This window comes from Myxocyprinus asiaticus, chromosome 46 (assembly GCF_019703515.2).
Source record: "Myxocyprinus asiaticus isolate MX2 ecotype Aquarium Trade chromosome 46, UBuf_Myxa_2, whole genome shotgun sequence".
In the NCBI taxonomy this organism is placed as follows: domain Eukaryota; kingdom Metazoa; phylum Chordata; class Actinopteri; order Cypriniformes; family Catostomidae; genus Myxocyprinus; species Myxocyprinus asiaticus.
Genome location: NC_059389.1, coordinates 29428459 through 29445374, shown reverse-complemented (window position 1 = coordinate 29445374; position 16916 = coordinate 29428459). Strand labels below are relative to the sequence as shown.

The window sequence follows — 16916 nt, the reverse complement described above, 5'->3', positions numbered from 1 at the left end:
TAGAGGTTGAATGAGAAAGCCAAGACCATCTAAGAGAGTCATATGGACCTAATTACTGGTGTTTGCTAAGGCAAGTTACTATTGGTCAGATCTATCTGAGTAAACCACTAAACGTGAGGATGCTTACACACTAGAGAAAGGTCTGATGTAAAAATGCATAAGATCAGTTTTGAGGGTGTGGAAACAGCCAGTCTGAGTTGAGTACCGGTACAGAGTTTTTGCTTCTCTAAACTCTCATTGGTCAACTTAGTTCAGAGTGCATTACAGTTAACAAGTTAAAATGTTCTCAACTTTTGGTTGCATGAAAGAGCCTCACTTTCGTCAACTCTTATGGCACCAATGTACTTCTAGGAAAATCAAACAAAGAATGTGTAGGACGTCATTTTGAACAAAATCTGGTCAAAGAGGTGTTTCTGAGTTTATGTCGGTTCGAAACAGTTGCCAGCAAAAAACTTCTTGCCGACTGTTAAACACCTTCTTAAAGGAAAAGTTCACCCACAAATGGAAAGTCTCTCATCATTTACTCACCCTCATGCCATCCCAGATGACTGTCTTTCTTCTGCAACACACAAATGAAGATTTTTAGAAGAATATCTCAGCTCTGGAGGTCCATACAATGGTGGCAAGAAGCTCCAAAAAGCACATAAAGACAGCATAAAAGTAATCCTTAAGACTCCAAGTGGTTAAATCCATGTCTTCAGAAGTGATATGATAGGTTTGGGTGAGAAACAGATCAATATTTATGTCCTTTTTTACTATAAATCTCCACCTTTGACCAGCCCCGACAAGTAGGTGGTGATATGCATGAAGAATGCGAATCACTAAAAAACAAAGAAAGAAGAATGTGGAAGTGAAAGTGGAGATTTATAGTAAAAAAGGAATTCAATATTGATTTGTTTCTCACCCAGACCTATTATACTGCTTGGATTTAACCATTGGAGTCGTACTGATTACTTTAATGCTTTTGGAGCTTCAAAGTTCTGGCCACCATTGACTTGCCATGAATGGACTAACAGAGCTGAGATATTCTTCTAAAAATCTTTGTTTGTGATTAGCAGAAGAAAGAAAGTCATATGCAACTGGGATGGCTGGAGGTTGAGTAAATGATGAGAGGATTTTCATTTTTGGGGATAGTTCACCAACATCTAACAACAACAACAACAAAAAAAGAATTGGTGTGACGCCATTCGAACAAAAAGAAGGTGTTTTTGAGTTTGTTGCGGGGATTTGAGAACTTTCAGGAAAACTTTGTGTCAGCTGTTAAACACTTTCTAAAGGCTCCGATATACTTCTTGCGAGATCAAAAGAAAGAACAGGTGTGATGCAATTTGAGAACAGAATCTGGCCAAAACGAATCTGTTTTTAAGTTTGTTGCAGTGGTGCAAAACAGCTTGCCAGTGAGAACTTTCAGGAAAACATTGTGTTGGCAGCTAAACACCTTCTTAAGGTGCCAATATACTTATAGCGAAATCGAATAAAGAAACAAAATGTTTCATAATTTTGAACAAAATCTTGCCAAAAAGAAGGTGTTTTTGAGTTTGTTGCAGTGGTTTGAAACATCTTTCCAGCACAAATTTTCCGTAAAAGTTTGTGTTGGCTGTTAAACACCTCAGGTGCCAATATACTTCTAGCACAATTGAAGAAAGAACGGGTGTGACGTCACAAGTTTTTTTGCGGTGGTTTGAAGCAGCTTGCCAGTGTAAATTTTCAGAAAAACTTCATGTCAGCTGTTAAACACGTTCTTAAGGCACCAATATACTTCAGGCAAAATCGAAGAAATAATGGGTTTGATGTCATTTCGGACAAAATCAGTCTACATGAACTTGATAGAGTTGCTACCCTTTCAAACACCCATCTTCAGTAATATTGATTTCTTTCTTTAAAAACAAATATAAAACATTTTTTTTCATGGATTTTATTCATCGGATGAGGCATATAGTTATTGATAAAAAAATGTAATCTGTTATTATTACATTTAAACTTCGATGTGTATGCGTACTGCACTGTTTGTGCTACATGAATGATACCTCAAATCATACAGCTTGTTGAGGAAGAGGTGTGCTACTACAGTATTTTCTGTGCAATCGGACTGAGGATTTTTGCCTGGCAGATGATAAAACACATAAAATCCCATAGACTTACATTGAAGGAGGGACCTGAGCCAAAACCAGAATATCAATAGACTTGGGGATGGGCTGTTTGCACTTGGGCCAGTAAGCAACTACCCAGCAACAATCACCCATAGCATTAAAAACACCCTAGAAACCAAAGGAAATTTAAAAATCTAGTTTTTCTGATCGTGAGATCATAACTTAAAGACGTGTGTAAGGAGCCTTTGTTTTGGGCTAAAGAGAGTCGCACGAATGCAGATAGAAGAGAAGCCACAATGTGTGACTGTTCTGTCTTAAAAAAAGAGATAAAGTGAGTGAATACGATATCACAGGACAGAGAAGATAGAGCCTGGAGCTGGATAATGATGAGAGATCAGGAAGGAGGATAACAGTCTACTGTGAAACAGTTTTAATGATCAGGGATTTTAGGATAGAAAGACGATGTTTGTGCTCTGTGGGAAAGTGGAATGATTTGTTTGGGGAGTCAGATGATTAGCTAATATTTTTGTTTTTGTTTTTTTTGGTAGTATTTGATCTGTGGATGTATTTCTCTCTCTGCATTTTCAGAAGCATGTGTAGTTCACTAAGCGGCAAGCCACTGGCTAGTCCTGGCCTCACAGATCTGCAGCTGTACAGTCAGTGGCTGGCTAGTCGACATGAAGCCAGTCTGCTGCCTATGAAGGAAGATCTGGCCCTCTGGCTCTCCAGCATGCTCGGTAAGTCATTTAGAAGGTGTTCCAAACTCAATTCCTTAGTGTTACTTGTATCAGTAATTCTCAACTGGTGGGTCTTGACTCAAAAATAGGTTACAGGTATGTTCATTGACCGCTGGGAAAAAACCAATGCTAAATGCAAATAATAAAATGCAACTAATTGAACCATATAATTGTGCATAGTTAGGATAGCAAAATAATTAGGCTTATCAACTTTATAAAGGTTATAATTCTCATAACACATAATAACATGAGGGCGAGCAATTGATGCCAGAATTTTCAGTCACAAGGAATATTCCAGGCTCAATGCAAGTTAAGTTCAATCGAAATAATGTTGATTACCACAATACTTTATTTCGTTACAGTGAGGTACTTACAATGAAAGTGAATGGGGCCAGTTTTTGGAATGGTTAAAGACAAAAATGTGAAGCTTATTATTTTGAAAAAGCAGTTACATTAATACTTTGGTTAAAACTCATGTATTATTTGAGCTCTAAATTTTAAAATGTAATTTTTACGGTCGGTTAAGGGTTTACGTCATCATGGCAACAAAGTTGTAAAATAAAACCGTAAATAACAACACAGAAAAGGTTAGAAAGTGAATTTATCACTCTAAAATCATGTTAACACGCACATTGTTTATGTCTTGTGGTTACACTTTTTAAGCAATCTGTATTTTAATGTTTACAGATTGACCCCATTCACTTCCGAGTCACACATCAAAATAATTTTTTGTAGTACTCAACATTATGCCTCAAATGCTGTTGATTGAGTTTAAGTTGTATTGAACCTGGAATACTCTTTAAAAGAATAAAATGCAAAAATTGCATTTACAGTAAGGTACTTACAATGGAAGTGAATGGGGCCAGTCCATGAATGGTAAAATACCAACCATTTTAAAAGTATAACCACAAGGCTTGTTATTAAATCATGTATTAATTTAAATTATTATGATAAAATCAGGGATTTATTGACGTTACGGCGTGTATCAGATTACAGTGTTTATAGGCGTTACGTTGTAATGGCAACAAAGTTGTAATATAGGGTATAACTTTATACAGAAATGTTGGTAAGCAATTTTATCACACTAAAATCATGTTAACATGTATAATACTTGCATCTTGTGGCTATATTTTTGAAACAGTGTGTATTTTAATGTTTATGATAAACTTCCAAAGTAAGCTTCCAAACTTCTTAAAGCTAAAGTGAAAAAAATTTTCTAACTTAAAATACTTTCTCCTATCCCTATTATTTTTGTGATTCCATTTGGTCAGACTAGTGGCTTAGAAATCACACACCTCATCTTTATGATGCAGTGATTCAGTGCTTAATATGTTTATCATACTTACAGCAATATATCATATTGTTTGATTATGTAAAATCTATTTATGTGCATGCATGATTGCATGTGAACATGTTTTCTTTTTCTACTTTTCCCAGCATAAATCAGAATCTCAAAACCGCTTACCACTAGAAGTGTTTCAGATCCAAGATACAAATTATGAACAGAAGAGAATGGTAGTGTCATAGTTCTGGATCCGGTTCTGTGTGTGTGTGTGCATAGAGGTGGATATCTGTGGAATTTTTGGCTACTCTCAAGCTGTGAACAGCCAGATGAAACCAGGGCTTTGTCTTTGGTCTGGTTGGAGCAGACGAAAGCCAGGGGCCACAGTGGGCCGAATAGGGGCTTCATATACAACCACACACCAACCACTCATTCCCTCTCCAGATCTTGCACACTCTTTAGTGGCTTACGCCTGTCTCTGTGTTATTTTTTTAGACAAATAATTGCTCAGTTCTCTGAAATGTATCTATTTCAGGAACGCAAGTTGCTGGTCTTATCAAGAGCCTCATGTATACAAAATGGGTTCTCATGGTGTGTTCAAGTCCTCCTGGGAAGTTCGTACATACGAGGTCAAAAATCGTTAATACAATGTGATGTGGGTTCAAGTGATTTTAGTCGGAAAGAACGGACCCTTTTTGCAATTTAATATGGAAGCTTTTTTAGCACCAATGCAACAAAACGAAGAGCAAATCCACGCATTAGGTGTGTAATGAATGCTTTTTATGTCTATTTTACCATTCTTGTGTGGCCACATAGAATGATATAGTAGTTTTGTTGCAAACGCTTGCCTCTTCATTACCCAGCTAAATGAGTCTTATTTTCTGGCAAGTTTTATCATTTTCTTCATGAACAGTAAAAAAAAAAATGCATACAAACTAAACTGTACATTCAAAATCCTCAAGTAAACCTAAAATAGTCACGCCCCCAACTCAGAAAGTTGGGGCTCAAAGAAAATCCCAAGTTTCCCACTCGTAATTACGACTTTGTGGTACATAACTTGAAGGCACCATCACTCCCAAGGTGTCAGATAATGCTGCCTGTGCTAGAGCCCCGCGTGTCACTATGTAGATGACAAAAGCGCCCTCTAGTTTCTGTAATGTGACATGGTTGGCAAACAAATAGCTTTCAGTGAGAAAACTTTGGCATCAATATACTGACACGAAGGGCACTGGAATTTACAACTTTGTCATCATGACACTATAGGTTGCGGAATGATTTTCATTTCATTTGAGCTCAACAACATGTATTCACAGTAGTTAATGTTTAATATGTTGCCCTGCTGAAGTGACCTGTTCCCTATCTGTCACTCACTTGACGTTGTGTCGATGTAGTGACACTAGGGGTCACTCTTGGGAGCCTGAGAAAATTGGCGAGTGGTATTTGCATGCCACTCCCCCGGACATACAGGTATAAAAGGAGCTGGTATGCAACCACTCATTCAGATTTTCTCTTCGGAGCCGAACGGTCATGCTCACTGAGCTGAATTCCCACAACTGTTCATTCACCTCTGCTGGATCTGACGGCGCATTTCATGAATGCCCCTGGGCGCTTCAGCATAAATAAGAGTATATTTCTCTAAAAGAGTATATTTCTCTAAAAGAGCGGCACACACGGAATGTCTTTTTAAAGACGCGTCTTTTTAAAGATGCCTTTCCGATTGTGTGTTATTCCTGGTTGCGCTCGTTATTTCTCGCCTTCTGATGGTCACGATCACTCTCTTTCATGTCTGGGCACTGCTCACGCAGAGACAGCATTCGTGGATGGTCATGTACTCATTGCGAGGACCTGTTCTTGGTAACGATGCGGTCGCGGCTCGCCTTCGTAAGAAAGCAAGCCACCCCAGAGGCTCCCCACCTCGGTCCTTTTACCCACGGGTATGAGGCCAGCGTGGCTAGCACTGGGGGCGATTTGGGGATCCCAATGGGACCGCCTCCGCTGGGTATTCCCCAGCACGCTTGTCTGCCCCGATCGGGCTTCCGGATGAGTCCACAGGCTCATCTCACGGCGAGTTCGACCTCTTATTTGGAGCCCGCGAAAGTGATGAGCTCTCGAGCGCAGCATCGGAGAGCGGGCTCATCCAGTCGGACGCGGAAGCCTCAGCTGGGCTCCTCCCTTTGGGGACGACTGCCCAGTCACAGGCTGATGCGGAGATGACGGCATGCTTTCCCGGGCAGCCGCGAGCGTTGGCTAAAGTGGAACCCTCCGCTCTTCCCTGAACCCTCACAGCTTGATGATTGGTTCCTGGGCTCGCGGCACCACTCAAAGCCACGTCCCGCCCCCGTTCCTTTCTTCCCGGAAGTGCATGAAGAGCTAACAAGGTTGTGGGAGGCACTTTTTTACTGCCCGTTCCCGATCTTTTCAGCTTCCCCGCCATCACTACCCTCGATGGTGGGGAGGCCAAGGGCTATTCGGCAATCCCCTGGTGGATAAAGGCACTCGCGGTGCACCTATGCCCGCAGAGTAACGCCACCTGGCACTGGTGCCCAAAGCCCCCGTCCAAGGCCTGTAGTTTTACGTCGTCTCTGATGGCTAAGGCCTACGGTGCCACTGGACAAGCCGCCTCCGCCCTGCACACCATGGCTCTCCTGCAAGTCTGCCAAGGCACTAAAGGAACTGCACGAGGGTAGTTCCGCCCCGGGATTGATGCAGGAACTGCGTTCGGTGACCGACATCGCTCTCCGAGTGACGGAGGTCACGGCGCGGACTCTCGGGCAGACGATGTCCACATTAGTGGTCCAGGAGCGCCACCTTTGGCTCAACCTGGTCGAGATGGGTGAGGCCGACAGGACACGGTTCCTTGCTGCCCCCATCTCCAAGGCTGGCCTATTCGACGACACCGTCAAGGACTTTGCCCAGCAGTTCTCGATAGTGGAGCAGTAGATGGAGGCTATCCGGCATATCCTGCCCCGGCGCGGCTCAAGATCCCGCACCCCGTCTGCTCATTGCCAAGGGTGTCCCCCTGCGTTGACTGCACCGGCTCCACTGCAGCCCGCCCCTTCAACCTGGCCCCGGCGTGGAGCCCACCGCAGGAAGCAGACGCCACCCGTCTAGAAACCGTGATAGGCTTCAAAGCACCCTTAAGACGGGCGACCCAGGGATGACGAAACCCGCTGCTCTGGAGCTGGTAAGCAGACCTCTCCATCCCGCGGTCGAAGGCCGGGAGGAGAATCTTTTTGTTACCTTTGCATTTAATTGCGCTGCATGCCCAAGTGGCTGCAGTACTCAAGAGTTCAGCAAAAGCGGTTTCCTTGTTCCTTGGGTCACGTATCCGGTGTGCACGGCCGTCATCACGACCACCATCCACCACTCAATTTGGCAGGTTTGGCGCTCCAGCGGTGGTCTCCCGCACCTGAGCACCCAGCTGTGGCACAAATCCACCCCTGATGTGACAGTCTCCGATGTGACAGTCTCTTCCTTCCCAGTCCCAGGCTGTTCCGGGGGTGGTCACAAGGAGCCAGGTAAGTGCTTCGATGTCCCTAGACTCAGCAGGGCCACGACATGGTGTGGCACCATGACCTCCTCTCACACCTCAGCCGACTAGGGCTTCGGGTCAACTGGGAAAAGAGCAAGCTCCTCCTGGTTCAGAGCATCTCTTTTCTCGGTTTGGAGTTGGACTCAGTCTCTTTGACAGCGCGCCTCACGAACGAGCACGCCCAGTCGGTGTTTGCCTGTTTGAAGGCATTCAAACAGAAAAGAGCGGTTCCACTGAAACTTTTTCAGAGGCTCCTGGGGCATATGGCATCCTCAATGGTGGCCACCACGCTCGGGTTGATGCATATGAGACTGCTTCAGCACTGGCTTCAGACTCGAGTCCCGAGATGGGCATGGCACTGTGGGACACATCACGTGGTCATCACGCCGGTCTGTCACCGTCTTTTCAGCCCTTGGACCGACCTCTCATTTCTATGGGCAGGTGTTCCCCTAGAACTGGTCTCCAAGCGCGTCGTGGTCACGACGGATGCCTCCAAAAGTGCTGTTTGCAATAGGCACGCAGCCGCTGGCTTGTGGACGGGCCCGCGACTGCATTGGCACATCAACTGCCTCAAGTTGTTGGCAATTCTGCTCGCCCTGTGGAGGTTTTGGCCGTTGATCCAGGGCAAGCACGTGTTAGTTCAGACAGACAACACGGCAATGGTAGCATATGTCAACCACCAAGGTGGTCTGCGCTCTCGTTGTATGTCACAACTCGCCCGCCGTCTCCTCCTCTGGAGTCAGCAGCACTTCAAGTCGCTGCGAGCCACTCACATCCCAGGCAACCTCAACACTACAGCGGATGCGCTGTCACGGCAGGTTACCCTCATGGGAGAGTGGAGACTCCACCCTCAGGTGGTCCAGCTGATTTGGAGTCAATTCGGACAAGCACAGGTGCACCTGTTCGCCTCCCAAGAATCCTCCCCACTGCCCCTCTATCAGGGAACAGAGGTTACACAAGTAACCATGACGTTTCACTCTGGCCATGTACACACTGCAGCTAAATTTGATTGTCAGTTTACCTTTTAGAGCTTAATCCTGTTCTGTTCACACACAGTTCAGTAAAATTTGGGAGTGACAACCACATTCTACAACCTAATTATTTCCCAAAAAATTCAGGTAGTGACAAACGCATTTTCAGAAATTCCACGCAGTGTGTACGGAACCGAACTGAACAACTAGTTGTTAATGACATGATCAATAGTGCATGTGAGATGTGTCTGTCTTCTCCTGGTGTAAATCACACAAACACAGGTATGTGTCTTCGTTCATTCATATATTTCAGTCTCTCTCTACACTGTAGTTTCTTTCATTAGCCCTGCGGTCTCGTGGTAACCTGCACATTACAGTCCTGAGCGCACACTGTTTAACAACAGCGTTTAGTCACGCATAAACAAAACACGACGAATATGTTGATGGCAGCTAACTAAAAATTGCCAGATGATAATACATCTCTGGTGGATAATCTCTTTGCTCAAAAATAGCAAATACAAAAGGGGTTAAGCTGGTGGCATTCATTTTTCTTGTTCACAGGCACGAGATTCTGCAGTGTTGCTATGGTTATCACTTGTCAGTCATCGCGATTACGGGAGTCAGTCCTGTATTCCATACGCACATGGAATTAAAATTTTGGGGATTCACTCCCGCATTTAAATGTGGTTGTCACTCCCGAAACTGTAGTGTGTACGTGGCTTCTGTTCCACACACAAAACTATTGTATATTTTTGTTTTCCAGTCTGCAGTGTTTTCACTCACATCCGCATACGTTTTAGCAGATAATGTGATGATTCATGTATTGAATTTTTAAAAATTTCCAAATAAACAAGTATGTGGCTCCATAGTGCTGATACTTTACAGTCACGATGACGTCTTTTGACGGTGCCTCACCAGAGTGGGTAAATTACGATTTACCGAAACAATTGCCCGAGGTTAGTTCTACTAAGTTATGACAGTTACCAACTTTACAAATTGAACCTGAACTCATTTTTACTTTTACTAACACTTAAAATGTTTTTTATTTTTAATTATTTTTTTTATCTGGATTGCTTGTTTTGGTAGTTTTTACATTGCTTCTATGGCGACAGGAAATGTAAGTGTAAGCGTAGTTCTAGCAGGAAGATCTCGGTATTCATTCTATCAAGCATCTCATCCAATCACAATACAGCCTCTGCTCTATAAGCCCACTCAGCTGTCACTCTTTGTTGGCATACTTCCATTATTTTCACTCATGCGCATGTAAGTGAAACACACAATCATGTCACACGCTATCCCTCGCTTCTCCAAGCAACAGTCACGTCATGTTAGATTATAGAGTACATTGTAGCCTACTCACTGTGATGTTCACAAGCAATGGTCGCTTCACATTGGACTATGCATCGTGGTCTACACGCGATGATGTTCACACTCCCCAGCACAGCTGGTCTCCATCAGGAATATATGTTAAGTTCTCCATCTATTCTTCTTTTGGGGGAACAATCGTCAGTGCAAATAGCTGGTGGTGTTGGGGTCTAGGCTTCCTGCTATCAATGTTCTTAATTCTCTGTTCATCATATACCTTATACTGCATCAATATTGCTTTTCAAGCTGCAATATTTCATTTTATTATAGTACTCAGTGATTGTTCATTCCGCCAGCCGTGGCGATCGCGTCAAGTGGGTACCGAGTTCAGGTCTTTGCTCATTTGTTTACCACAGTGTTTGCATGCCTGGAGTTAGTCCTCAATGGGGAATCAGGGGGCATATTACAGATAACTTCCTATCTTAATGTCCTAAGTTAAGATCTGATCAGTCAAGTTAGGATTTTTCACAAATTCATATAATAGAAGTAAATCCTAACTGTAGTTAAGATAAGATAATGCACTTAGGAAATTGTATTCTGTAATAGCTTTTGTCCTAAATGAGATCCTAACTGAAATGTCACGTTTACCAAACAGATAAAATTCTAAAGTTAGGATCTTTCTGTAAAACACTCCCTGGATCCAATGTTCGTGCGTGTCATCATGCACAAGTACTCGGGGTCTGATTATATCCATTAAGTTAAGACGATGCTCTCACGTTTCGTTGGTCGCTCCTAATGCATGTTGTTTTCTTATGTTTGCACCTGCTGTACTCTTTAAAGGGTAAGTATCCTCTGTTGCTGCATCTGGTGGTATGCATTGCTCATTACATTTCCGTATTTCATTAACAGTACTATTGCTGTTCTTATACAAGAAATAATCAAATCACATTCTAATTCACCAATTCCAATATCAGTAAAGACATATGTTTTGTTTAATAGAGTGTAGATATTTGTATTATTATTGGTTACTGTAAACTTTTAATTATTTTTATTAGTGATGGGACATGAGGCTTCCTGACAATGGGGCTTTATCACAAACGTTTGAAATTCCAAAGCTTTATTATTTAAGTTTCTGCATACAGTTCAAATTTCTGCTTGCTGGTCATGACATGAACTCCCATTAATGCTCTACTACTTTAGCTTAACAAAACTGTATTTTATTTTAAGTTATATATGCAGTTTGGTCATTTGCTTCGTTCACTATATATGTGCTTGTGGTCGGGGCAGCAACATTAGTAGCAGGTAAGTATTTGCATTACTTTATTGGGATAAAACCTGTGCTGGATTAACGCTTATTTTGAAGCAGATACCGAATATTCAGTCGATTGAAACTTCAGGTCATGGATTATGGGGAGTGAGAATGGATCAGTAAACATTCAACACCGTTTGCATGATGTGGCTTTGTCTATTGTCATTTTGTATTATTTGCAATACTTTTCAATGGACCTTTTTATTTAATAGTGGTGTTCGCTAAGGCAAGCCTCACTATTACTATTGTTCATATTCAGAGTTAGTGATTTGAACAATACCTTAACCATAAGTATAAAACTTTGATGCATGACTCCTGGGGTGTGTTTCCCATTTAACTACGTAACTTATTGCTTAACCACCATAGTACAATGCATCATTGGAGAAATTAACGAGCTATCTTGACTGTTTCCCGAAACCGTAGTAACAGTGTTGCTCATCCATTGTTAGAGAGAAGCACTTTCACAGTTAGCATTAAAAACAACTAAAGTTCTTGTGTTCTCACATTTACATACTTTTATGATACTCACTTTAGTACTTTTATGATACTTTTGGGTCATTTTTTTAATCTTTAAAGTGAGGCACTATCCACTGCCATTGTATTGACACAGAAGCCCACAATATTCATTAAAACATTTCCTTTCCATTCCATTTCCTGAAAGAAAGTCATACAAGTTTGTAACGACATGAGGGTGAGTAAATGATGACAGAATTATCATTTTTGGGTTAACTATTTATTTAAGAATATGTAAAAATTTAGTATGACTGAAATTTAGATTGAATTTTTCAGGATCATGGTACAGTTCCAAGTATCTGATCAAACTAATGTTTGTAAGGAGAGTTAGCTGTAGTACTTAAATTCTCTCATGTTGTTTTGTTATCAGACCCATAATATGGCTATGAGTGGTGTAAATTGTGTTTATTTGGACCCAGAGAGGAGGCTCAATATTGTTCGAGTGAGAATAAAAGAGGTACATTCAGAAAGAATTTCACAAGCTCTGCGTCTCCCCTCCGCTGGGCTCAATTACCACATTTGGAACTCATTAAAACATCCAAACCCCCTCCACCACGAATGCCCCCTCAGTATGAAATGAAAAAATGGAGTGGATGAGAAAATATGCTCTTTCCACAGACACCCAACCCCCCTCCACCACCTCCTGTTTCACAGTGACCTCACAGAGAAAGAATGATCATCTGGAAGCCAGTGAAATACAGCCGCCACATGTTGATCAGTGTATTGTGTGTCTCTGTGTGCGAGTGTGTTTTATCTGGATTAGTATTGCAAAATAAATCAGCTGTTTCCTTCCAAGCACTCATCTGTTTATGCAACTGAAAAGTGTTTATCTATGAATCAAAGCTGCACAAAACTTTTGGATTTGAAACAGGCTGTTTACCATTCAGAATTGAATTGAGAATAATTTTTAAAGTGATTTTTAGCCATATAACAGCTTTAAATGTAGTTTTTTATAGTACATTTCATTGTTCAGTATAAGTTACCTATGGAGGGCCAAATTACTAAAAATGTTATTAAATAAATATTTAAATAAAGCATTAAATACATAATGAAAAAACTACATAATCATTAAATTAATAATTAAATCACTAAATAAATCAATACATGCCACTTTTTCATTTAATTTTAGCACTATTTTACATCCTTTTTTATTTTAGCATTATCTTTAATTTATCTAATCGTAACCCTGAAAATGAAAACGAAAAGACGTAGATTTCGCTTGAATTAAAAATCAACCCAAAGATAATGCTAAAATGAAATAAAAAGGACATTTATAGATTTTCTTAGTTATTAATTTAATAATTTTCTAGTTTTATTTCATTATGTATTTAATAATTTATTTAAATATTTGTTTAATGATTTAATTTGATTAATTTGATTATATTAATTATCAGTGTTTGAAATGCCACCAATAGATTCTTTTTTTAAATCTTATTTATAGCCAGGGTTGGGGAGTAACTGAATACATGTAACAGGATTACATATTTAAAATATGACATATAAGTAACTGTATTCACTACAGTTACAATTTAAATCATTGGTAATCAGAATACAGTTACATTCAAAAAGTAATTTGATTACTGAAGAGATTACTTTGCATTTTATTGTCATTTGTTTCATTTAATATTTAGTCCTTTCAGATGGAAAACATTTATACATATAAATGATGTGATCCAAAGTGCATTTGAACAGCGGTGAAACACTTTCTTATGATGTGTTACATTCATACGAGCAGACAGAGAAGTAAGTTTGAAGTAAGTTTGGAGCAGAAGAAATAGAAATAAACCTTGTGTAAATTGTCAGCTTTACGCTAAGCTAAAATGTTATTTCTAGACATTTTACATGCACGTTACCAGGCACGATCATATTTATTTATCAAGAAAATTCACATTGGATAATAATTTCTTTTTTTCTAGTAAGACCTTTGATATTAGGGCAAAAATCATATTCTTGATAATAATTTTTGTATTGTTTTCCTGTAAAAATATCTAAAAGTCCTTAAAACAAGATCAATTTGATTTATCTTGTTTTAGAAACAACACTGCATAAGATATTTAGGTTTTTCAGAGAATGTATTTTTAATGTGTATTTTGTCATACTGTACTGGCAAAGTTTTAATAGTCATCAAAGTGAAAAAATCTACCAGTGCTGAAGAAGTAATCCAAAGTATTTAGAATATGTTACTGACCTTGAGTAATCTAATGGAATACATTACAAATTACATTTAACAGCATGTATTCTGTGATCTGTAGTGGAATACATTTCAAAAGTAACCCTCCCAACCCTGGATATAGCATATGTAAAAAAAAATATATATATATATTATTTAATAAATAAACTTACATTCTATGGACATGGTGGAAGAACGCTTTCAGTTACCCCAAATTTTGATTGTCAATACTACATAACATTTGTAATTATATTTATAGTATTGAACTTAGTTTAGATAAATATGTCTAATGATGTATATTTTTTGTTTTTGATGCAAAACTTGTGTTGGACTAATTAAATTCCTATCTTGTGTGCCTTGACTTGAATATCTTTGAACTGCAATTCAGTAAATTCCTCATCCTGTCATTCCAATTAAATGTCACGTGGGGCATGGCCAATTCAGTACAAATTCAAACGTATGAATTGGAAGGAACGTTTTTTTAAATTCATAATTTTCCCAACCCTAATTTGAGATAAAGATTGATTCAACTATGTTTGCGCTGCTGTAAAACTCTTTTTGGATTTTTTGCTGTAATTCAGTAATGCTGTAATGTTGTGTCATAAAAGCCGAGTGCAGTGAAGCACCATAAATCTTTTGTTTAGTTTCCATCTTTTTCTCTCTTTTTGCCCATCAGGTGTGGACATCACTGCAGAGAGCTTCATGGAGCGGTTAGATAATGGATTCCTCTTGTGTCAGCTGGCTGAGACACTGCAGGAGAAATTCAGACAAAATAGCACAGATCTCCAGACTCCACCAGGAAAGGTATTTCCCTCAAAACCAACATGATCTCATGAGGATTTACATGTAGTTGTATTTAAAGTGTGGTTCTACCATGCATACAGTTTGGTATCAGTTTGGTATAAATAAGGAAATGAGTGAAACATGCGTTAATATTATATAATAACATCCACAGTCTTCACTTTGACCAGTCATCAGAGGATTCGTAAAGATTTGAACATCTAATGCTGTGCACATACATAAAAGCACTTACTTTTTTAAATGCCATGAATGCATTGAATGAGTAGATGTTAATACTGTCCCTTTCAGTGTCAATCTAAATGTTCACAAATGTACATGTAAACAGTATGTACAAATATCTACGAATACTGATGAGATCACTCTGTCACAACACATACCAGCATCTACATTCATTCCAGAGTCTTGAGATAACAAAATATGGCTGGTCAATATATAGAAAATTCACAATATATTCATGATAATTTTACTGCAGGTATAAAATTTAGCAACATCATGATTATTGCAATGATTTTAATGTGCTTTTAACATGGCTATTACATTTCATAATGAGTATGTCATTAGATTAATTTCAATGGATGCACTGATATGCAGTTTCTGGGCTGATACCAGTAACCGATAATTCACGGCTCATTGTTGCCAGTACTGAGTTGAGTTTTAACACTTTAAACTAGTGCTGCTAGCTCTAATTATTCAAAAACTATTCACTTGAAACAAATCTGGACTTCACAATCTGGTAATACCAATACCGGCGCAATGATAATATTTAGATTTTTCTGCTAATCAGCCAATAATACAGTATACTGCCCTTCAAGCCCTTCAGTTTATTTCATCCCAACTTCCAGTTTTCACATTCAACAGGAAATACGTCAACACAGAAAACTGTACTTGTCAAACAGTTTCAAGGGATCTTTAAACTTCAGTAGCAAAAATGGCGCCACATACACCAGTCAGCTACAACATTAGAACCACCTGCCTAATATTGTGTAGGTCCCCCTCGTGCCGCCAAAACAGCGCCAGAATAGCATTCTGAGATTATATTCTTCTCACCACAGTTGTACAGAGCGGTTATCTGAGTTACCGTAGACATTGTCAGTTCGAACCAGTCTGGCCATTCTGTTGACCTCTCTCATCAACTGTTGTGTGTGAAAATCCCAGGAGATCAGCAGTTACAGAAATACTAAAACCAGCCCATCTGGCACCAACAATCATGCCATGGTCCAAATCACTGAGATCACATTTTCCCCCATTCTGATGGTTAATGTGAACATTAACTGAAGCTCCTGACTCTGTATCTGCATGATTTTATGCACTGCACTGCTGCCACACGATTGGCTGATTAGATAATCGCATGGATGATTGTTGGTGCCAGACGGGCTGGTTTGAGTATTTCTGTAACTGCTGATCTCCTGAGATTTTCACACAACACAGTCTCTAGAATGTATTCAGAATGGTGCAAAAAAACAATACAACTTCCAGTGAGTACTGGAACGGAAATGCCTTGTTGATGAGAGGTCAACAGAGAATGGCCAGACTGGTTCAAACTGACAAAGTCTACGGTAACTCAGATAACCGCTCTGTACAATTGTGGTGAGAAGAATATAACCTCAGAATGCTATTTTGAGATGCAGGTTGGCGCTGTTTTGGTGGCACGAGGGGGACCTACACAATATTAGGCAGGTAGTTTTTGTTGTGGCTGATCAGTGTATTGTAGTTCAGTGGATTTCCAAGTTCTGTGAAACTGTCTGTTTCAATGAATTGACCAATGATTTATTACGCCAGCACAAAAAAATGCTCACCTACTGTAGTCACATATTAAGATGTTTAAATTAAATATATACAGTACTGTGCAAAAGTCTTAGGCACATAAGCAACCTAAGCAACCAAATTGGCCTCGTGGTCACTATAATGTAGTTCTCGCTCTCGGTGGGGCGCATGGTGAGTTGTGCGTGGATGCCGCGGAGAATAGCATGAAGCCTCCACACGTGCTATGTCTCCGCGGTAACGCGCTCAACAAACCACGTAATATTTTGACCAAATCAGAGCAGGAAACAACACAAATATGTGTATTCCTGAATGAGAGATGTTCATGGTGATGTACCGGTAGACCTGTGCACTCGCTGGTCACACAACAAACTCGCCGCCATATGGAGGTAAATCGTGGATAAAATATATTTAAATGTCCACGAAAGTCAAATTTGGCAATATC

At 40.1% G+C, this 16916-nt stretch overlaps 1 protein-coding gene across 1 annotated transcript in view; it reads left to right on the top strand.

The window, feature by feature from the left end:
* Nucleotides 1-16916, top strand: part of LOC127436308 (growth arrest-specific protein 2-like) — an 85456-nt gene that overhangs the window by 10870 nt on the left and 57670 nt on the right. The window contains exons 2-3 of the mRNA XM_051690381.1: nucleotides 2679-2827; nucleotides 14586-14713. Of these exons, the coding sequence (XP_051546341.1) occupies nucleotides 2683-2827; nucleotides 14586-14713 (273 nt within the window). The 5' untranslated portion in view covers nucleotides 2679-2682. The remainder of the gene's footprint in view (nucleotides 1-2678; nucleotides 2828-14585; nucleotides 14714-16916) is intronic.